Source organism: Acanthaster planci, linkage group LG15 (genome assembly GCF_054643075.1).
Source record: "Acanthaster planci isolate LZ-2023a linkage group LG15, COTS_SCS, whole genome shotgun sequence".
NCBI classification, from domain to species: domain Eukaryota; kingdom Metazoa; phylum Echinodermata; class Asteroidea; order Valvatida; family Acanthasteridae; genus Acanthaster; species Acanthaster planci.
This window is the reverse complement of record NC_141791.1, coordinates 3,421,242-3,445,228: the sequence shown is the minus strand read 5'-3', so window position 1 is coordinate 3,445,228 and position 23,987 is coordinate 3,421,242. Positions and strand designations below refer to the sequence as shown.

General features: G+C 40.9%; 1 protein-coding gene across 1 annotated transcript; it reads right to left on the bottom strand.

Annotated features, from left to right (window-relative positions):
• Window positions 1-729: 729 nt before the first annotated feature.
• ldlrap1 (low density lipoprotein receptor adaptor protein 1) lies at window positions 730-23,981 on the bottom strand. Its single transcript, XM_022253295.2, has 9 exons — window positions 23,883-23,981; window positions 14,539-14,681; window positions 12,611-12,726; window positions 9,290-9,407; window positions 8,387-8,501; window positions 7,859-8,008; window positions 6,891-7,090; window positions 5,804-5,844; window positions 730-5,205 (listed from the first exon to the last, which is right to left on the bottom strand). Exons 1-9 carry the CDS (start codon window positions 23,917-23,919, stop codon window positions 5,040-5,042), a joined length of 1,086 nt encoding a protein of 361 aa, XP_022108987.1. The 5' UTR covers window positions 23,920-23,981; the 3' UTR covers window positions 730-5,039.
• Between the last annotated feature and the right edge of the window lie 6 nt (window positions 23,982-23,987).

Below are 23,987 nucleotides of genomic sequence, written 5' to 3'. Positions count from 1 at the left end.
ATAAAGAGTTACAGAATGACGTTTCGAACAATGAACGGTTAAACTCTGCTGTGATCCGATAGGCCCGGAAAGATATGGAACAGAGAGATACCCCCCCCCACATGTCCAAATTCTATACACAGACATTCTAGACTGTTGTTACCTAAAACATCCCCCCTAGATGTCTGAAAAGAATTCCTAAAATTCTGGTCGAACAATGACCACCCATGGACCAACACAGTACGATGGGCAGGGGATTCTCTCGATCCCATATCTTGCTTTAAATGTAATCTGAATCGACAGGGAAGACTGTCAGATTGAACGAGATCTTTCAATCTTGTCATTGATATTCCCTCCGCTTTAGTGTGCTCACTCTTCCTCTGTCGTTTTGATTCGTGAGGGTCGTTTCTTTTCCATTATTTTGGGAGGAAACATTGCTAGTGTTGGATTGTGCAAGATTATGCCATTCACGCCCGAACCGGTTATAATTTTATACGAAATAACCACCTGCGTTTCAGAAGTCACAAGGGACCTGTGGCTGTGGGTATGCCTTTGTAGGCTGAAGGGGGGGGGGTTCAGACCGAAATCCACCGCCACATTGAGCGAGCTCGCACGCCTGGCAGAAATTTACCCTCGCTGCTCTGCTCAACGTAGTGCTGGGCGACGAGCGAAATCAAGTCTCTGAGGGGTCCCCCAGGTGTGGCACTGCATTGCACCCGACAAAAATGTCCCCTGCCACTCAGAGCAAACTGCGATGCCTCATTCCTCCAGGATTTAATTCAATCAGCACTTGAATATAACTTATTATTATTGTCTTTTCCAGGATACATTCATACCTCTGTAAACTAAAGTAAAATAAATAAAATGAAAAATACAATTCTAAAACACACTGAACTCGTAAAAACGCAACACAAAAACACAAGCAGTAAGTTCAGAGGATAAAATATACGCTTAATAGCAGCGAGTTTCAGCTGATCCAAAGGGTTAAGGATTTTGGAGTTCCTGTAATTTAGAGATGACATTTATAGAAGAAATACAAATATTCCATTCGGGTATTTTTAAAAATCAACATTAGCACTCAATAACAGAACAAATGTACATGTACCTTACATTCCAACCATAATGAACATTGAAAGTGGGGTGGCAGAACTGGTAACAATAATTTTGTGCGGTTTTTTGGGAAGGTAGAAACTGTCCTAAGAAATACTATTTACATTCCATTCTTTCAACATGTGAACATTACATTGTTCTAGAGTTTTTCATGGATCAAAAGCAACTAATCCTCAAAAAAGCTAGTTTGAACTTGAGTTTAACTCCAATCCCTGGTCCAGCAATTAAATTGAGAATTTACACTTCTAAAATTTACCACATCTGAGAACAATGCCCTCTCAGAAAGTTGACCAGGCGTTAAGTGCAATTCAAGATAACCAACACCCTAATGATCCGTGTTACAAATTAAAGTTGTTTCGGGGGCGTGCTGAACTTGCGCTCAGAAATGGTTCCAAATATGCTAAAAAACAATCCCTTTTTTCTTTCCAAGCAGAAAGTTTTACTCTGCAAATCCATAAATAAGAAAACACACAGCCACGCTAACGGCATTTATTTCACTGTGTGATGAAATTTATAAACTAATGTGCATTTCTTATAATTCCTCCAAAAAAAAATTTAACGACAGTAGAGGAGACTCACCTGAATGTAGTTTGCTTTCAAATAAACCTAATATCAGAAAAAGGTGAATTCAGGGCTAACTTAAAAACTAACAGAAAAGACAAGCATATCAATAAATAATAATTTGACATTTCTGTTCTTCAAAAATTTAAAACCTAAATAAAAGTTACAGACACTTTGCAGGTACTGACACAGACAAAGTAAGGAAACAGACAAAAGAAAAGGAAAATACTCTGGACCACAACAAGTCTTTTCTCAACAACAACCCCCCCCCCCGGCATTAAAATTAACAGCCTCAATGATGTCTGTCCTAAGTTCTGAGTGTTCTCAACATATCAAGGTGTACACTGGGTTAAAGGAAGGTTCAGAACTTGAAAGTGGAAGGGAGGGGCAAAAGGGACGGGGAGGGGGGGGAAGAGAACACAAGTCTTCAGATTAGTTTAGGCTGTCTTCAGAGATTTATGTCCAGTTAATCTCCGGCTCATCTCAGTATTTGCCGTTTTTGCCCAGTAGCAAATCCTGTGTATACATGTGAAGGTTTGTTATGCATTTTTGGCCCAGGATGCGCTAAGCATGCAAGAGCATTTGAATGTAGTCTTTAGTGCATGAGCCTGAGTGGAAAACTTCCCACCAGCCTGTCTTTCTTTGGCCGGTGAGGGAGTGCTTCAACTCGAAGTGGAAAGATCAATGGTTGAGTGGTTTTTAAAATATATGAATCGACTCTTGATAAGTTCCCTGTCAATTCCTTTGATTGATAACAACAGATCAGATCTAGTCCAAATGTAAATTCACTATACAGCAGTTTGCATTAAGCATTAAGCAACTTCAATTTCCTCTCTGAAGTAATTTACACACAATCAAATGTGTCAATTTAAGGAACAATGTGCACGAGCATGCAATTATTTACAATGGATTATACATTTCACTTTCCCTTTCTACTTGATTGGTCTTACTTTAATTTTCTGCTTGTGCAAAGCAAAGGGTCCATCTTGATTATAGCGAAAATGAGGCGCTGGGTAGTTTCTATGAACATACACCTGTGACCTAAGGCAGAGTATAGAGGTGAATATGTCACTGGTACATTTATGTGCGAAAAAGGCATTAGCATGTGAACCAAACATGCATGCAAACTCCATACATGTGCATTACACTTCCTGGTTGGAAAGGATATCACACTTCCGTACTCTACAGATGGGGTTTCTCGTTTGCCAACATACATGTACATGTATGTGTTGTGTCATGCTACAAACAGCACAGTATTATGGCTTAGAAGCCTCTTTCTTGCTAGGCCAAATCCACAGCCGCATCCTTACATTGATTGCCTACAGCACATGTGCCTAGGAAAGTGGCTAGCCAACAGCCACAGCCCTTTGCCATGGTCTTGTGTTACTACATGCTGCGGCTATCAAGTTCTCTGGATGCATTAAAAAAGCTGGTGTGCTTTAACAATTGGCCTTATTCCTGAGGAAGTCATTTTTGGTCTTGTTCACTGAATCGTTTCATAAACTGTTAACTGTTGAATAGGTGGTATCAGACTAATTCTGAGTTCATGTAGGTTCTAAGCCTCACTTTCATTTCGTATTAATCAAAGTGTGTTTGTCACAAATATGAACTTACTAGCTTTCACAGGATATTTCGTGTTATTCTTCAAGATCAAGCATAACATGTAACTTCACTTTCAATTTCAGTATGTCCGACTCCCAAATAAAGTCCGTTCTTACCAGTCAGACCTGATTAAAAGTTAATGATGTGTGGCTCTCGTTAAACCAACAGAGCTACAGAAAAAAAGCATTACTAACTCAACTGCAAAAGGAGCCCAGGTCAGGGCCCAAACTCATGATTCCGCTTACACATACATGTAAGCAAAGGAATCTCTGCTTATTCGGGTGGAAAATTACCGACTACAAAAGTAAGCAAAGGAAAGCAAAATGGGCCAAGTGCACACTTACCCTCCCCGCCTTCCACTTCTGCTGCTTGGGGTTCAAATCCCATCAAGGCAGACACTTGGATAGGGTTTTCAGTCCTTAACTGATTCCCTGGGTTTATATGTACCTAGGGGTTTTTCTTCCCACCTCTACGGCAGTACTGAACAAAATTGTCTACCTTCTTTAGGCCCTAGGGGGACCAGTTCACTGGTACCCTGGCTGAATAAAAAAAAACTGGCCATATAAAAGGTGTATTTCATGGTTAGTTTTGGTGGACATGTATTTGTTGGGGGGACGTCCTGTAACAAAAGGGTCTATGCTCAAGGACATATTAAAAATAACATTCTACACTTGAGCTCTGAGCATAAACTGCTTTGAGGTTTATGTGTTAAGCAAAAATCAGCAGAGGACCAGTCACAGGCAATATAAACCTCACAGCGTTTTGGTAAGTGAGCCTTTCCCGCTAAGCGAGTATTTTCTGTGCTTTTTTCTTTGCTTAGCAACCTCAGGCCATGTCCCAATTACTTGGCTGCATCTTTAAATTATGCTTGGATCTGTGGCAGCAGCGGCAGCGGCTTCCCATTATGCAGTGTGTTATTTCAAGCCACAGTTATGTAACTTAGACACAGCCCATGTCAGAGCTCAATGGAGATCCACTGCCACAGAAATCTGTGGTTAGCAGAAGCATGAAATTAGGCCCTGTGAAACCGCAGCCAAACTCCAGCATCATGGGCCGAAAATACACATGAAGAGAACGCTATCTTTGAGGGCAAGATAACAGGTACAGACAGGTACACGCATATCCTTGCAAAACACCATCAAGTGCACATACATGTACCTGGCTCTCTATGCATGGTTGATGCAGGTTTGACTGCAATGTTGTCAAATAAATAGTTTATATTATTATAAAGATGAACAAAGAAATTGACTGGAGCGGGATTTGAACCTGCGACCTCTGGAACACCATACCAGTACAATAAATAGTTTTTAAAGCACATCAGCCATGCTTCCACATTTTTAAATTTTCAAAAGAAACAAAAATTATTCCGGCTCTTTTCTACATTAATTCTGCCAATACATATTGAGCCATGAACACATGCTTGGCATGCTTATAGTGAGATTAATATAACCTCAAAAATATTTTCACATTAAAAGATTGAGAGTACATGTTCCATGCAAACTTGTACACGTAGCATGTTGCAAGTATGCGTCATTTTCAATTAACTTCTTCAATTTTCATTTACACAGCTAATTTTTTCACTTTACACCAAAGGAGAGAAATGACTTCAATTCACTCCAAATTATGCAGATAATTACAGCTTGTGAATTTGCTTTTTTTTATAGGCCGGTAATTTTTCGTGCCATGAAAAAATAACAGTAGTTTGAAGTGTCACTTTACATCCATATTTACCGGTGCATCAATAAGTTTTCACGTCTGGATATAATGAGTTTCACTTTCTTCAAATTTCAAGTTGACTGCAAATCAAACTGAAAGTTCTCACTCGATCTGGATTCGAGGAGTTGATCGCGCTCTGTCTTGTTCCCCTGGAAATGGACAATGATGTCGGCATCAAACTGCGTCCTCCGTACGTTGATGTCCAGCAGTTGAGGATTAGACCGACACTCCGCCAACCTGATTGATACCGAAAAATAATACCAGTAAAAATTCCAAACTGTAAGAATTCCACAGTTGCTTGTGAAATAGGTCTGGAAATTTTTTTAAAAATTTCCTTTTTTTTCCAATCAAATAATTATTTCTAAGTCAGCTTGTTTGCAAGCTGGGTTCTGCAAACGTTTCCCTTTTGTCATAAGCTTCATTTTGTTCTTTCATTTTCCCCTTGCAGCAACTGGTCACACGTCATTAATTTTCTGTCAGCACAAAAGGTCTAATTCCCTAGTTTAGATATTTTGTACTTTCATTAGTAAGGAAGGCCACGTTGGAATGTAGACGGGACAACTCCAATACGGGACAACTCCAATACGAAACGAGAAGTGGTTGTTTAAATTCAGGTAAACCCACATTTGTATTCAAACACATGGCGGGTGTTTCTATCTGCAAAATCCATTAAATAAACAATAATGGTTTTCAAAGCCCTCTTCCTGTAGTTAAGCCCTTGTGTGGGCAGTGCTGGAGGATTTCATGAAAGACGTTTTTACACATGGGCTGCTGAGAATTACAGCAATCATTACAGCATGGGCCAACTTTGATAAAAAAAAAGGAATTCACTTACTTTGAGAAGCTCTCATCAAGGTCAACATCCTCTCCGATATGCTGCAAAAAAAAATGATTAAAAAAAGAAATAATGAAAATCGTTGTTTGAGGTGCACAACTTCTTTGTAAATCACTGTGACACTATCTTGGTTGAATAGGGAAGATCAGGCATGGTCTAAATAGCCATCTTGTGCTCCTTATATTTACATGTACCTTACCGGTACATTGAGGAACCACACACGGGAAATAGACCTTATTCATAGGGAAGCCATTTTTGATCTTGTTCTCTGAATCTATCATGTTCAGTGTAATCTGTTATGGGGTTGTCCCGGACTATTTTGGGTTCCAAGCCTCACTTTCATTTTTTAAAGTGTGCATGGCTTGATACATTTAGACATGAATTATTACAAATTCTAAATTACTTTAAAAATAAACTGGCATGAATTTGTAATGAACTTGTATTTTGTTGGTGTTATTTTCACTCTCAGGCTCCCCAAATGAACATAAAACCTCACTTTCAATCCAAGATGGCCGACACATGAATGCAGTCTGTTTCTCAAGTGAAATAGTTTCAATGGCAATACTTGGGCTGCATCCAAATCTCTTGTCTAGAGCTAGGTCTAGGTCTTTGCTCCATTGGAAATGCGTGGAGACGCCCAGACAACAGACCTAGCCGTAGCTCTCGAAGCCCGTTTAAGACACACCCTTGTTTTCAGTTGCTACCAGTAGCTGATGGCTGGAAGCCGCCGGCCACAACCACAAATTTCAGCTATAGCCCTACACTCCCAGGAAGTACCTCATGACTTGGGCCCCTTTGTGGTAGCTTGCCCCTAAAACCAGCAATAGCAATACTACGGACATAGCTCATACAAGAGCAGGAAATGTCTTCTGAAATTGTGATGTCTACCATGTGCCACATGAATCATGACCTCCATGTATTCTAATTGATCAAGTTCTCTTGTGTACGACACATCACAGATCACAGAGGGCTTTTGTATGTATCTGTATATATTAAAATGAGCAACCCTTATGTCAGAGGCCACGAGCAATATATGAGCAATGATGGGCCAGTGGTTAAACTAGTCACTGACAAACATCCTACTCACCCAATTCTCAAGGAGTTTAGCGGTGGCGTCCATCTCCTTGGAATCCAGAGAGGAGTCAATGCCGCTGTCATGCTGGCCATTGCCATTCACCATGCAGGGGGAGAAGCGAGGCATGCCTGTGGGGCGACGAGGGGGGACCACTGGGACCGTGCAGGGTGCGGAGGCCGATATTGGGTCCATCTCTGCTTGCACCTTCAACACTGAAGGAGAAAGATATTCAAATAACAGTCAGCCTTGACCTCTGGCCATTTTTGGGAGGGAAACTTCCTCAATCTTCCAAAATTCTCCACTGTGTAAGTAACCAGTGTTTTTACCTTGTACTTCCATGTTTAAAGAAGCATTGAGTTCCATGTACAATTACGGTGAGTGGCTGAGCTCTGCCCTCCTCAATCCTACAAATTCCTCCAAAATCTACCAGTGGGCTTTGATTTGAACCATGTGGGCGGGCTACAGAGATAGTGAGCTACAGGGTTTTGCCCTTGGTCTTCTATGGTAAGGCGATCGTTCAAATCAACTGGCTGTGGCTCACAATAACACACTTGTCAATGAGAAGTGGCCGCAGCCCCAAGCCAATGGCTTCCCGGCACACATAATCTTTATAACCACAGTCAGAACTTCCGGGTGTGGTCTTTGCCTGGAGTGTAAGACTTTGCCTTGCAACATGCTGGAAGAGGTCCAAGATTTGAGCCCAACCCAAGAACATCAATCTTTTCCACTGATGGTATTAAACCATCGTTTGCACAGTTTCACCACATAATGAAAATGTCAGATGGTTTCCTTGATGCATAAAAAGCCATACTGCATAGCAGCCATCCTACGCATAGCTCCCAAACAGGGTCGCACGTGCCATAGTGAGCTCTTCCCTGCACGCAGTTCTTTTGTCTTTTACTTGGGATAACAGATTAATCATATTTCTGTGATTCTACGATAATCTGAAGAGGCCCGGTGAAGATCTACAACTGGCTCACCTTTTCTCGTACTCGAAGGTGGAGGATCCAAGGAAGGTGGCAGGGCAGGTGAGGCACCCGACGACCAACACGCCTCATCCCTGCCATTGCTACTGGAGGTAGATTTGGAGCTGGGTATGCTTTGAGGGGCAGATTTCTGAAGCGGCGATGCTGTGGACAAATCACATGTTTGAAGTTAATGCCACTAAGAGAGTGCTGAATTCATCAGTGAAACTGTTCAAGGAACCACAATTGCCCTCGATGTTTAAATCTTTCCAAAGTCTTTCAACTGATTTCTTCATAAATTCCACCCGCATTTACCAAAAAACTAACTTTCTTTCGTTAATTCCCTTCTTAACAAAACCTGACAGGGGATTTCTATGTTCCTAATTTCTTCATTAATGGTTACCATCACAAGTTTAAAACACAATGTAAAGTCAACACAGCCCAGAAATATGTGCATGAATCTCTCGCTGGCTGCGCAATGAATGCATAGTAGTCTTAGTTTTGTTTATCTAATTTTTCATAAAGTAATTTCGTAAATCATACATGGTGGCGCATCCTTGCTGTCGTCTGACACAATGTCTTGCTCTTCTTTTTCACGTTCCCACAATTCAAAGGCGATGTTGAAAGCTTGAGCTACTGTGAGCGTCAACGCCTCAGCCTGCATATTGAAAAAAAAAAGGTTTTGATAATTACAATGGCTATGAAACAAGGGGTACATTCGCGCGGTTACTCCTGTTTACATGAATAGGGTGCATGTGCATTACACTTGGGTGCAGGAGTATACTCCGCCTCTAGTGAGAGTATACTCTTGCTGACCCTCGGGTAGTACTCAAGCCGTTCGAGCACTCAGGAGTATACTCGTGTTAACACGAGAAACTCGTTCGAACGCACCCAAGAACAAACAAGTGCTGTGCTAAACAAAAATTCAAATACCTTTCCCTGTAGAGAAATTCTTATTCATACAGACAAGTTAGCCGTTCCTACTGGTCGAAAGCCCCTCATGTGGCCAGTCATAAACAGTGCACGCCGCATGCGCCAATCTCCATATAACGAGATTATGACCACTCGTGAGAGGAGCATGTATACATGCACCATAACATGAACTAGAGGGATGTTTGAAAATATGAAGTAAAATTGTTCAACAAAATCGTTGCAAATTTATATCTCTTTTTAGACCGTGACTCAAAAAATAAATGGCCTTGGCTTGGACATTATCAGCGTCCAATCTCCTGACCATTTTAAAACCTGACTCTAAACCAATGTTTAGATCACCCAGGACATGTTTATTCCCTTTAAAAAAATTCTTTAAATCCTTGAAGGGTTTGAAATTCTTGCTCAGGCTAATTAAGTTTCCAATACCTTCAGGATTCAATGGAGATGCTATCAAAGTTCCAAATGATTGATCACGGTAATCCCAGGCACGTTCATAACTGCGAGATAACTTACAATCTTCCTCTTGGAGCAGAGGTAGGCATGGCACTCCAGCGCTTCGGTGATGCTGTTGTTGGCGATGAACGCAAAGACCTTATTATCGCTGGTTTTGTCGGCTGCACAGTAGGATATCCTGCCGGGGCAGGGGGCGGGGGAAAAGAGATGTGTAGGAGTTCCAATAAATTTTGATCTGAAATTTTACTGCTGTTTGCGGTTGGGATGACTACCAGCACAAAATCTCCCAGAGGGTGGGGGGGAGGTATTCACCTGACACAGTTTGGCAGCCGCCAGAAGGCAGCATGCACCTTGTACGTACACAATAAGCCTACATGAACTTGGCTTCTAACAACTAAATGCACTGTATAATTATACATAAATGTGCACCATTACACAGTGCAAATGATGTTAGTGGTTCTTGTTAGCGGAGAGCTTTTCAATTTAGTTAAATCCCCCCCCACCCTGCCCATTTTTCTGACATGTCTCTTTAAACACCAACACACAAATCATTTACAAAATTAAGTGAAATTGTACAAAATTATGTTAGCAGCATTCATTTTCTGGGGGCCAAAAAAATCAACGGGAATGTTTCACTTTTGATTTCCTGTTTAATGAGTGATATTTCAACCTAAATTATTTTCACAGCATGCCGGTTTTCAAAAATTCCTCCTTTTTGCAGGTACATTTATAACATCCTGAACCATGAATCTCAGTTCCAAAAAGGAAATACTTTTCCGGAAATTCAAAAATGCTACATTTCACGTACATTCCGTCAGAAATTAACCAGCAAAAAAAGGAACGTACATTGTAATTGTTAGAATTGCTGAGGACAATTTTTTACTTAAAAATTCAACTGACCATCTTCATCAGCCGGGGCCAATTTCATAGAGCTGCTTAAGCACAGAATTTGCTTCCAAGCACAAAAAAAACCTTGCTTAATAAACAAAGGTTACCAGCTCAAACTCTATGTGATTGTCATGCTAACCAAAAGACAGGTAAATACCATGAAAACAATATACATCACAAGAAGTTCTGGTCGGTAACCTGATTTGTCAAGCAAGGTTTTTTCACGCTTAAACAAATTTTTTGCTTGAGCGGCGCTATGAAATTGGCCCCAGGAAGATTAAGCACAAAAAGTTTCAAGGTTGGAGTCATGACAAGATGAAATTTCATCTCCTACGGGATCAAAGATACATTGTATTTTGCAGCCCTGCTACAAGTTCCTGTATGGTTCTTTCATGTATGTGCTTCATTCTGTGAAATGGTCACTCGGCATACTGGCGCAAGTCTAGGGTGAACTTATAAAAAGCAGGTCATGTTTTGACTGGGAAAGCAATTCAATGCAATAACCGAGGAGAGCTAGCCTCAGCTCATCTGGGTACATGTACGTGTACATGTACATCCATTCTCTTTTCAAAGGTTATGAATGTGGTGTTCTCTCATGCATGTCCCCAAAGTACCTACAGCCATTTAATTTAAACCGAGAGTACATTTGTCTACGCATTACCGGTAGTTAAAAGTAGTAGCACTGTACATGCAAATTCATCACGCTTGGTCTGGCTTGTTTTTTTTTTTTTTAGACTGAACAGAATTTTCTGTTATGCACGACCACAGGGGGCACAAGGAAATGTCCTACATGTATGATCAAAACAGACAGCTCACTGGAACTGCACTACACTTGCTTTCCCAGCAATTTACAGTACATGTACATCAAGACCTTTGTACGGACCAATTACGTCAAGGTCTTTTGACACCTGTGCTCATGAATATGCAACGACCTTGAGCAAATGGGGAAAAAGCAGCCTTGAGTCCAGCTTCCAGCCTCCCCCCCATTGCCTGCATTCGTACATGTACATGCTACAATGTATACATGCCATTGATGCACCCTCTGGCATCCCTGCATAAATGATTGGCTGGTTGGATGTCATTCATAATAAACGGGGCCCCCGTGTGCGGGCTGTGTTGTAGTGTTGGATGTGAGTGTACACGTACGTACGTGTGTACATCATGTACATGTATTTTCCTTTAGCCGGGGTCATGCAGCGGTCAATCAGTCGGGGTGATACAGTGCGTACACATCTACTACTACGTACACGTCTACAACTACGTCACTACTTTTGCCTTCTATTAAGACAGCATCTGTCTGCATACCAGTCTGGTAATGATGATCAATGAAGGGCACATCTGGGACAGAGCAGAGCAGAGCACTGACCATTGGAGATGTCTCCCCTTAACTTAAGTCAACACTTGCACATGTACATGTATTTACAATACAAATGCCCCAACTTATTCATTTAAAAATAAATACATATATAAATACATATACACATGTACATTGGGTTGGGGAAAAACCTGTAATTAATAAAAAAAAATTACCCTTTGCTATCTGAATGGAAAATACCTGGCCATGCACAAAAGGAAGCATATCAAATTTAGTTTATGAAGCTGAAAACATTTCGAGGCATTTAACTTGGCATTCATTACACACTATATACATGTACTGGTACATGTACATGCTCTGGACGATTTATTTTTCTCTCTCAAATACCTCTGGAGATTGCTGAGCATACATGTACTCTGGAGTCAAATACTAGCAAAAAAAAAAAGCCAGAAAATGTTTGATTTCTCCGTCCTCTCAAAGGTCCGGACAGATTTGTGATAGCAGCACAGTCATAACTTTGTACATATATGCCAGTACTTGAGATATCTTTGTTTTTGTTAGCAATACCTGATGTCAGTTTTACATGTACATGAAAAAACTGATTAAAAGTACAAACAACCTCTGAGGCAATCCTCCTACCATGTAATTTATACCTGTGAGTGGGTGGATTGAAAATAAAATCTACCACGCTTCAATTCACTCCAACAGTCCGGCTGGTTGCAAGATAACGACCATGAACATGTACAAAAAATGGACAATATGATAATTTCGTACAGAAACCTTTGCATCCAGCTATACACAACAACAAAACCTGTATTTATTTTAAACCAAACAAAGCAAAAGAGATCCCCAAAAATTTGTAAAATGATGGGGTTATTTTTGGCACATTACCTGTGTCTTATTTTTTCTGTTCCTGTGTAAAATGCCTTGCTACATGTAAATATAAAACAATCGCTGTTCCTAAGCCAACTTTGAAACTGACGTAAAATTTATATATAGAAGAGAAGAGGCCATTCTAACAGAACAAGGAAAAACAGAATCAGGTAAATGAAATCATGCTCGGTTCCATGACACTTGGAAGAGAGAACTTCTTGCCAATGAAAAGTGTCATGCTCCCAATGTGATGAGACGGGGGTGGAGACAGGTGTGGGAGCTAGGGGCTGGTGTGGTTACCGTACCTGTGTATCGAAACCTCTTGGACATCCTCTGGCCTCTCGAGGTTTGTCTGAATGATAGCCTTTGGCGTCACTGTCAGGGAAACCTTCTTGAACAAAAGTTTACTGTGGTACTTTGCCTGGAAGAAAACCCCACCAAAAAGAAAAATGGACTTCGTAACTTACATGTACATTGCATATAATAGTAACAATAATAATACATTTTCAAGATGTATTTTTGCGTTGGGGAGATGTTAATTATATATAATGGTTTGCCCGTACCCAACGTATACAGTGCTTATTAATATACGTTGGGTACAGGCAAACCGTTATATATAATAATAATACAGTTTTTATATAGCGCATTTATCCGGAAAACCGATCAAGGCGCAATTCCATTATTATTACCCCTGCTCACAGGGCCCATGAAACATTCCAAATACCATCTCAGTTCCCTGGGGAGTAAACAGCTCATATACAATTCATTGTGGAGTTTTCTCTGCATATCAACCACAAACTGTCAATTTTGCAAACTGCTGTATGCAAGAAAATGCAGCATTGAGCAGACCTTCTCTGATTCAATTTTTTCCAAATGACCTCTGACCTGTACAGAATACTGTACATGTACATATACCGGTAGCAGTTGGATCCAGCTGGAATAGAGTGGGACTCACAATCAGAATTTTTGTCAAGCTCAGCAGTTTTTGGAAGACCTCCGATGAGCTGGTCAGCAGCTTTGCAAAATATTTTACATGGAATGGGGGGGGATCAGGGGAGGTGAACGACCCAGCTTACTTGTTATATACACGTACCTGAATGTCAATTCAAAGAAACAATACGCATTGTATCCAAGCAAACACAGCAAAGAGATGGTACCAGGATATAGCTTACATGTAACTAGGCTCTTTTACTAGGAAGCATACTGACCCCAACAAACTTCAACAGGCACTTGTACATGTACATGTACTTGTACATGCAGGTCACTGTACCAAACCTGTTGAACTCCAATAAATTGACTCGTTTGAGTTTGAGTGATATGGTATGGATGGGTCTATGCAGTATAGGATGACTTGCACTGAAGCAGTACCAATCCTGACAAAATCAAGTATGGTTCAACCCTTGGTACAGCAAGCCAGACAGCAGACCCTGCAAATCGACTCCTGCGTGTCCCAACAATCCAACACCATCACCCTGGGCCAGATTGACACCACGTCCGACAAAGTTCAACAAGAAGTTCATCGATTTTTGTACCAAACCTGACAAAACCCACATGTAGCGAAACCTGCTGTTGGAGTTTGATGGCTACTTGGCAGTTAGTTAAACCTATTTTTCCTATTCGCTTTGCAGGTCATCAGCACTAGCCATGGATATAATTTTGGACACTGCTCTCCTTGAAGCCACCGGCGGGCAGTTGCTGCATCTTTCCATAAAGACACACACACTACACTCAAAAGAGACAGCAAAGTCAGTGCCGAGACTGCCCAATTATCACCCCACATACACCCCTACACAAGCTTTTATTCCGTGAAAACTGGATTTCTTTTCACTACCTCATTTCCTGAAGTCGTTCCCTCCAACCCTGTAAAATTCCTCTGTTTCCTCCAAACAATGAAATCCTGACAAATGTGGTAACCCCATTCATGTAGCTCCACAAACCTTCAGGGATGGGGATTCAACTAGAACTGAGCTTTATTCACGTAACCCTCCATACACCCATAAATTAATAGCCATATACATAGGAATGTGGGTACGGGGTGGGGCGCATACTTCCAGTCTCCTTTTCTGACCTTTAACTTTCATTTTAAAGGTCACTTTGTCACACTCCAATAAAAGAAAAAACACAATCTGTGATAAAAATTGACATTTCCACGTTTTACAGCTCACTTGCCTACTAAGCGGAGGCACATGTAGACAACCATGATAAGATTTCCAGAGAAAAAAAGTGCACTTACGTTGTGTATGATTCGCTTCACAGCTTCGGCAGTGTGGGTTTCATCATTGGAGAGGCTGACCAGGCACATGCCCAGGTATTTGGCGTAGAAGGTGACCCCTTCCAAGACTGGCTCCTTGGACCTCTCCCAGTCATCTTGGAACTCTGAAGTTCAGAACCGAGAGAAACAGAGAGAGACAAAGTGAAGAAAACTTCCTCATTCTGAGCCGAATAATTACCAGTACATGTACCCGGATCAATTGGCAACCATCCATGAAAAATGGATGTTTTCGATACACGGTAGTTTCTTCTGTTTGTTTTCAGAACAGAAACAAGGAAATCTGTCAACAGTAATAACCTTGGTTGATTCAGGCGCATTTAGTTTATTACAGGTTATGCGGCTCATGTAGGCCTATACAAGTAAAAATTTAGCGGAAATAACAAGATGGCAATGACTCCAGATTGCCATGAACTCTGAACAGACATCTTTCTTGAACAGAATCTATTGTGAGAACACAACAAATAAAGAACATTTTGCTACGGTGGAAAATGCCTTGGCAGAAACTAATGCTACATGCCACCAATCACGACAAAAAGCAACATTTTTCCCATGTACACCTCATAAAGGAAGTCCATTCACGCGTTAAACATTGCCCTTTCACACTCTCTTTTTTGGCTGTTTGCCCGTGTCCTCCTATCTCCCTGCCTGGGAAATTGCTGTGGCAATGCCTCCAGTCTGTGCAGCGACACACAATAGCAGACTTGTACCTTTCCATTGTGCCTCTCGCCTCCGATGAAAGAAACTCCTCAGCATTATTTCTCACAAAAGCTTGTCTGTCTTGCAATACTTTCAATTTAGAAAAGTGTCGCACTACAGTGACTTATACAAAGTCCCCCCCCCAGGACGGTCAACTTCAGCCGACGTAACTAAAGTTACAAGCCTTTTTTTATCGCAAATGAAAAAAATGCTTCAGTGTCTTTTTTCCCCCGTAGTCCTGCCAAATGTTCCAAATGGAGACAATCTGGCATGGTGTGATTCGGTGTCACTTTTCTTTTATATGCACAAGTTCATCACCTGTGACTAAAAACCAGAAGTCACACACCCAAACTGTATACGTGTGTATTTAATTCCATGCTCAAAGCAAACAATGTGCTTTTTATTTGGTACATGTATCCATTTACCATTAACCAGGAATACAAATAAGGATGATGCATCAAACTTTGGGGGAAGTAGTGTTAACTACCGGTACTAATCACGTACCCTTAGATCTACACTCCTAGTACAATTTGGTATGGGTGACATCCTTGCATTAACTAACATGAGTCATCATGCCCCGTGTTATAAAACAAGGACTGATTCAGTGAGTCTGTAGTACACAGAAGTTGGGTTGGTTTGCTCAGAAAGGTAAGCCATGGTAACCACCAGGTGCAATATAGAGCTGACAAACGATCCCACTTCCACATCAGGAAATTGCATCTGATGTCACAAGTGTAACAGAGCACGCACGTAACAAAGTGGAAAGAAACAGGGGTGAGATTGACCAATGATAAAAACAGCTGAAAACAGCTGAAAAAGGCATAAAGAAGCTGAACTGTGAAAATCTCCTGTACTTTTGTACACAGCCAGTGAGGAAAACAAGCTGAAATCCCAAACAAAAAAGCTGAAATCAGCTGAAAAGCTGAGAAATCTCACCCCTGAAAGATAAACTGGAGGTGCAAACAAGTCCAACAAACTGGTCTCTCTCTCTCCTTTCAAGTTTCATTCATTGCAAGCACTGATTATCAGACAAACTTTCTGGAAGACATTTTCCAGACAGAAGGGTACTTAATACATGTACTTGCATGTCTCCCTGTACATGTTTTAATATTCACTGGCCAGAAACATGCGTGTCATTGGTGTTTCTTGTAAGTTCATGTCAAGTTTTAACACTCACTGGTTTTAAAGTGTTCTTTATTTGAAGCGTTGAAATCAGCTAGCAGTCTAGCCATGGGTTCTCACCGTGGGGATGCCAGTGGGGAGAGCTGGATATCACGGGGGGGGGGGGGGGGGGGATGGAGGGGTGCAAGTCCCAGTATTTTCTTAATAACTATAACTTTCTTTGTTTCCCAATTTCCAATGGGGAGCAACTGGGGACAACATAGGGCATGCACTCCCCCCTCCCCCAAGCCTCCCCTTGGGTATGTCACTGAAATCAGCAGAACAAGTCATCCAATGCAGGACCTTCTTGCTAGTAACTTTGTTTGAGCTCGCAAAGAACAATGTGGTACAGTGTATGTGTGGGTAGGCATACGCTGCGTTCAAGGGACAAGTTCTTTGGGAGGGAAATTTGAGCCGAGTTGTGGAGACATTTCTGAGTCCCCACAACATTTTCGGTCCCCACAAAATAGGCGAAATGTCGAGTGTATGTCCCCACGAGTACAGTGTTTCAAAATATGGTGCCTTGTGGAGACCCAGAAGAAGGGGTTGGATAGGTCTCCACAAGGAATTTTTAAAGGTGTATAGGTCTCCACAAGGAATTTCTAATAGGTCTCCACAAGGAATTTCTAAAGGTGTATAGGTCTCCACAAGGAATTTCTAAAGGTGTATAGGTCTCCACAAGGAATTTCTAAAGGTGTATAGGTCTCCACAAGGAATTTCTAAAGGTGTATAGGTCTCCACAAGGAATTTCTAAAGGTGTATAGGTCTCCACGAGGATTTCACAAAAATGATATTTGGAAATTGCTCAAAAAGGATTAATTTTTAATGTGTAAGAATCTGTTGCAAATTGAAGTGTTTCAATTGACTATTGAGGGACATTCGGTCGAAAATTCAGTCCAGGAGAGTGATTCATGTTGAAATGGGAGCAGTTTTGAAAACATCGTTTCACACGCGGCTGAATTAGCACAAGAGAACAAAGCCATGTCTCCACAAGGATACAAATTTCGGTATCTTTGTGGGAGTGTGCGTACACACACTGCTATACTTAGCAAATTGAATGTGTCTTGAAAGAATCTCAAAAATCAGTACACCAGTGTAACTTGATGCTCAAGTGACGCCCACTGGTTTGCCTGTATCATCAACAGTGTGTACTGAGCTGACCTTCTGTTACACCACGGAGCTATTAAAAAGGCCATCCTCACAGACAGTGCTTTCTTTTCATGAGCCTACCCAGTGTCCAACTGCATTCTTCCCATATCTGACATAGTTGTGGTCACCCGCCTTCTTTTGAGATGAGGGATGAGCCAGGACCCCTCTAAAGCTAACCCATCACTTGGAACTCATAGTCAAGGAGGGCTGCTCAGAGTCTGATAAACCCCACGGAGAATTCAACTCGAGTTGAAGAACTGTCTGTATTGTGAAATTTTACATGCCACAGGATGGCTAGGGTGACTGCAAAGGGTACTATGCAAAGTTTTTAGTATGGGTGGATAGACTTCGTACAATCTTTTTTGAATCTGAAATACATATAGATCAGTGTATGATCATACATCATAAAATCCACATCCATATCAGTAATGGCTTCATAACAACACTGATTAACTGAAGTTGTAACGTCACAGACCGCTTCCTGTGGTTATAAAGAAAACAAGTCCACGGCACAGCTGGCAGTACAGCTGCACCAGTAAAGAAAAAAAACCAAATATTGATTTGTCTCAAAAAGGAAACAAAGGGGTCAATAATCCCCCGGCTTGGACTTGTGGCTAACCACAAGAAGAAAAATGTAGGGAGAAGCAGAGAGGGCTGGCGAACAAAGAGGTTGGAGCACTTTGATAGGATGCAGGCAAGAAATTTACTGGCTGGTTTGGCTATGGCGGGAAGGGGGGGGATGCCTCCCAGTGCAACATCTAGTAAAAACAAAGACAGTGGAATATTTTGTGTAGGATCACAAAAATTCCCCGTTCACGTTTAGTTGAAACTATGAAGAACTTTATCCAACATTCTCAAAATGAAAAATATTTTTGAGAATGAATCACATACATTAAGTTCTTCTGAAGCTTAATATGATATTCTAAATTCAATTTTAGATGATGGTGCAGGCTGCTGCTGGTTATCTTTCTGTGCATGGGCTGACAAATAAACTTTACCTGCTGTTAGAAGTGCATCACTAGAGGAGTAATCTTCAACGCTCATGGCCGTTTTCAACACAACTTGCCTTAACAAGTAAAGTACTGAGCTAAGCTTCAATGGCGTCTTCCAAAATAAGATCAAAAGAAGTCCAGGGAATGAGTCAAATGTGCAGATGCGGCATGAGGGGAACGTGAAGAATCTTGATGAGCTCTAGTCTAAACAAGAGACGAAGGCCAAGTTTGTCAGGGTGTTTGATGGAGGTTATGCTCAGCTCTGCTGGTAAGTTTGTCACGAGGACTTTCTTACTGCCAAAGATGGGCAACCAAAACTACATGTATTCGTACACGATGCAACTCGATGATCAGGAACTTGTTGAGTTGTCTGAAACAGGACATCTCAGGATCTCTGAGTAATATGGAAGCAGCCAGTGCCAGTAGGGAAGGGGCGACAACTCATTGTTTTAATGAGATATTTCCCCCCCTGTCTGGTTAGGGTATTAAGACTGGGGAAATCTGTCACGGTCACTTGAGGTCACAAGGTCAAGGAATGTAGGTCCCAGTTTGAGTCATGCCTCGACCCCTACACCTGCCCCCTGGATGTAAGCAGAACACATGTGCACCAACATGTGCCAGTACAGCTTGACAAATGGTCCCTTCATCAAAACAAACACATCAAAACTGGTGCCAAGTGCACTTTCCCTGACAGCACAAAGCCGGTCTCCGTATTATCCCACGTGGTCTTGAAACTGCATCACTCTTGGGCCGTTTTCCCGATACTCGACTTGGGCTCCGTCTCAGGCTTCGTTCCCAAATCCAATCCCCGATCGTGGGCCTGAAGCATTTGAATTATTACATTGGATTGCTGTAATTTCTGGCTTTCTTGCATCTTATTTGATGTTCTGTGGCACTATCAAACTAATTACTGCGCTTACAGCTTCAATGTCAGCTAGTTAAAAACAGTTGAAGCCTGAGACGGAGCCGAAGTTGAGTATTGGAAAACGGCCTTGATTCACTGTTTCATCATTTACCCGTGTTTGCTGTTCCACGCTGTGTTAACTCCAAACTGCATGTGGACAAATGGCACCAAGCCAATTTAAGAAAACTCAAATCTTACAGTATGCTAGCATCATGTCGTCTCCACCAACCTTCACCCCGTTTTACTTCATGCAAGCATTTTGATCGTTCTTGAAGGTACTTAACAAATTCCATCTTTACTCATTACAAATTATGCATATGATAACCCGTACTTGATCACTTTATAATGTGACAACACAAGGACAGTGCATGTATGTCATACAAGATGTTGGATAACCAACAGCAGGGGTGGTTTTTGCTCAGTTTTGGTCACTTCAGTGCCAACTGGGCCCTCTCCAAAGTGTCAAGTTTTTTCTTCCACTTCATCTTGAGCTCAAGAGTCAGTTTCATTTGACATATTTACTCTTAAAACCAAGCCAATATGCTCCAAACTTGGAGTTACATTACATGTACAGTACATATAAATGTACGTTGGGCAACTTTGAGGTCGCTGGAGACTGGGGTGAAACTAGGATTTTTGGGGAAAAATCCTAATGCATGTCAAGACGGTCTTTCCATTTTGCCCACAACTTTAACAAAATGTTGCACATTTTGTCCTTTTTAACCCTCTGATCCCTCACCATTCACTATGGCATCACATGACTTGGTTGGGACCATCACGTGACTTGGTTGGGACCATCACGTGACTTGGTTGGGACCATCGCATGACTTGGTTGGGACCATTTTTAAAGTTTATTTTTGGGATCTCGACAAGAGCATGTTTTGAAAGAACATGCAGTGAACTTAAGAACAGTTGAGAGAAAAAAGTTTGGTTTTTGGGGGGGGGTGGAAACATATACAGTATCTTTTACCACACAGTCAGGTTCCAAAGGAAGCATGTTACAACACAGAAAGCGCTTTCCCACTCAAAATGTTACCCATGCAGTGTACCCCATGCTACATGTATGTTTCCATGTCACACTCTGTGAAATTAAAAAAATCTAAATGTTGTTTCCAGGAACAACTGAATAGTTATACAGATGCAAGCACTTTTATCATCTGGAAATTGTCTCGACATTAGCAGTGAAAGTTTTGGGTGATAAAAATAAACAAACAAAATCGGTACTAGGAACTCCACCTTTCTTTTCAACAAGGAATCAAATGGGGTAGGCTCTACAAGTGTACACCAATTTCACAGCTCTATGTTCCCCAAGTTTCTAGATGACCAAGTCACATCAACGCACATTTTTATTTTGAGCTGTTTTAAGTTGGTGACTTCCCCTCTGTATTACGGAGAGATTTTGTTGGAATACTGAATTTTAATTTAAGATTTTAATTTATTCAAATGCAGCACTACTGATGTCATTGTTGAGGAGAATCAATTATGTTAAGAGGAAGGAACAGTTCTACAAATTTTGTATGTTTGTTGGGATGTTTGAGTATCTGTTTGTATCAGGTTTAGGTGAGACCTTCAGGAGCCGCTATGCAGGTTAGATTGGCCCCCTCTACATGATCCACGAATGATAGAATTTACAGATAGGGGTAGGTTAAGTATGAGCGCCAGAGCAATGATTGTTGGACTGGTGCCAGCCAGACAGCTTACATTATTTAGTAAGAACTTGTATTGCATCTTGGAACCAGTCCAAAAAGACCCACACGGAGCAGCTTTGTGTCCCATATCAGCCAGCATTAGAGCTCCATTATACGCAGTCACATTCATCATGTAATCATACACTTGCACAGCGGTGGATTCTAACTTTTCAACAAAAGAGATTTCTGTCATTGTGAGTAGTCACTGTGTTTACCTATTGGTCAAGTGAGCAACAAATGAAATTGCTTTAGGTAAACTTGCATGAGGTTCTTAATCCATGATCAATATCATTTTCTTCAATTAAATCATAAAAAAATTCTGACAAAGCAGAATTGACAAAAACAAAATCTACATACCTGTAAACTACAAATAAAAATGACTTCAAATTAGAATAGAAACATGTAAAAAACAGAAACAGGAAAGAAAGAGAAAGCAATTTATTTATTTATTTATTTATTCATTTATTTGTTTATTTATTTTTTGCTCGGCCTGACATGTAAACGTTAGCAAATTTAAAAGATCTGAATTTCAAGAAGAAACTCTCCACTGAAATTGGATGATTATGCTGGTACAAACTACCTATCCCTTCTGCAGACCACAAAAATGCCTATTAGAATAATTGTGGACAGCAGTTGTACAGTTTCAACCACTGAGGTGATTCAGCTCTGTGCAATCCTTTATTCCCCTATGTGGTGATGGTAATGTTAATGTTGTGGGTCAGTGAGGAGGCCGTTTACAGGCTGTAGTCAATTGGTGGATCAAGTGGGGAACGGGCTGAATGACATAACAGTCAGAGGCTGCTGAATGGGGAGGCTATGGCCCACTGGCTCCTAAGTGATGCCGCCCAGACTCCTCGCATAATCATGTGGTTTTTGCCCACATGGCCATCACTGTTTCCTCCTATTCTTTGTGCCCACAATTTCACCTGCTGCTCCCTTGTGCGCAGTTTTCAAAGAAATAACATAATTATCTACGATATCAAACAACGGGGAAAACATGTGCCTGCACAGTCTTCACACACAAGGCTTGAAGGAATTTATGGGACAACTGAAATGAAGTCTGTTTTATTGTACATGTAGTCATTCTTGTCTTTTTCAAACCAAGTCTAAAAGCGGTCTTATGCCAATATATAAATTAAATTGGAGGTACGTATAACATGCACATTGTAAAATGAACGTTTTTCAACTAGGGTTTGAATTTTTCATATTGAGAATTTAACCAGTTTGAACAAGACAACATATGCATACACATGTACATTTATCTATGGTCATTAGACATCTACAAGTACACAAAAAAGCACAGTCCAAAACTAAGCAAGTGGGAAATATTCAGGATTAGATGATATGTCCCAGTTACCAGTGGGTTAAAATACATGTAAATGAACACTTCAAATGTAGTCCAGAAGTTTGCATCAAAGTCATGGCAATTTATTATTGAAACAGTTCTCATTACACAAATCCCAATAATTTCTCAAAGTTGCAGAACCATATTGACACGATTGTCAGGTTCTTCTGTGAGAAACTTGTGAAAACAAAAGAAATTAGCGACGTTTTAAAAACCTCATTGCATTTAGTTGTGCCATGGGGGCAGCTCCGTGGTTATATCCTCTTTCACTTGCATAACACATGGAATGCCATTTTGGAAACTTTTTTTTTTTTTTAGAGTTCTTCAGCTTATATTTTAACAAGAGTAGTGACATGAAATTATAATCATCCCTGTACTTATTATGAAGGAAATCAAATTTTCTTTCAATAAAAGCTGCAGGCTGGGACTTATAAGAATAAGAGTCCCTTTTTAAGAAAAAAAAATCCCCAAATTGCTTATTTGTGGCTGGAATGAGTCCCGGATCAGATCCTGTGCTGTGTGAAGAGGCGAATCCAATAATTCATGTTGAATCATTGATACATGTAGTTTGTAAAATACAGGTTACAAAGGGAAAATCTTGTAAAAAATAAACGAAGTGTTTACTTGTAACTCATAAAACTGAAAACTATATCAAGAGTCAGAATGCGCGGAACTGCAGTCACTGTGACTTTGCTATATTCCAAATAAAAAAACCTGAAATGCTTCCTCGTAAGCTAGTAGTAAGTTCGACATTTTCGATGACAGGCTGATTGTTACGCCCTGACCATGCCGGCACGGGTACGAAGAAACGTGTGACAAAATCGCTGGCCTTTCAGGCAGCGACAGAAAAAAAACAATTAGGTCCGAACTATTTGTTCCAACATGGTATTTGATTTTAATCATTCCATAGCTGTTACTATTACTACTACTAGAGTACTGGGCCTGCTAGGCCTACTTTCTTAACATTATCAAAATATTATGTGCGATGGAAACTTTCATCATTAAGATTAAGAACGCCACTAACGCTGTGTCATAACATGGAGGTAGGAATGAACAGAGTACACGTACACGATCTAGTCGACCACATATGCCGGCATTGCATTATTTTTGCCACGTGAGAAAAAAAAGCCGGTTCCGGTTGGCAAGCCGGTTGCTGTGTACATGTACAAGTGATGCCCCATAATACACTGTAGAGTACAGACTACAGTACATATACAGTACATGTATGTGCATCAACGCAACGAACTCACACACGTCCATGATGTATCAAAAACACAAACCAAAAACAATGGATTCAAACGTTCGTTTTTCTTCTAATACCCATTAACCGTTTCCAAGTTCTAACCAAATGTTATCCACAATGTACTTACTTCGATGTCTGCCCTTTCCAAAGCGATTTTTCATCATTTTATGCTGCGGATTTGATGTGAATTGGCAACGTGGACAGCGAGAAAAAATTGTCGACGATGTCTTGT

Bases quoted from the DNA above. Each gene is read 5' to 3' on its own strand.
- ldlrap1 (XM_022253295.2), bottom strand. From the start codon at position 23,919: ATGATGAAAAATCGCTTTGGAAAGGGCAGACATCGAA. The intron at 12,727-14,538 runs GTAAGTGCACTT...GTTTTCTTCCAG, and splicing joins TGAAGCGAATCATACACAAC to GCAAAGTACCACAGTAAACT. The intron at 8,009-8,386 runs GTATGATTTACG...ATTTGTCCACAG, and splicing joins CAGCAAGGATGCGCCACCAT to CATCGCCGCTTCAGAAATCT.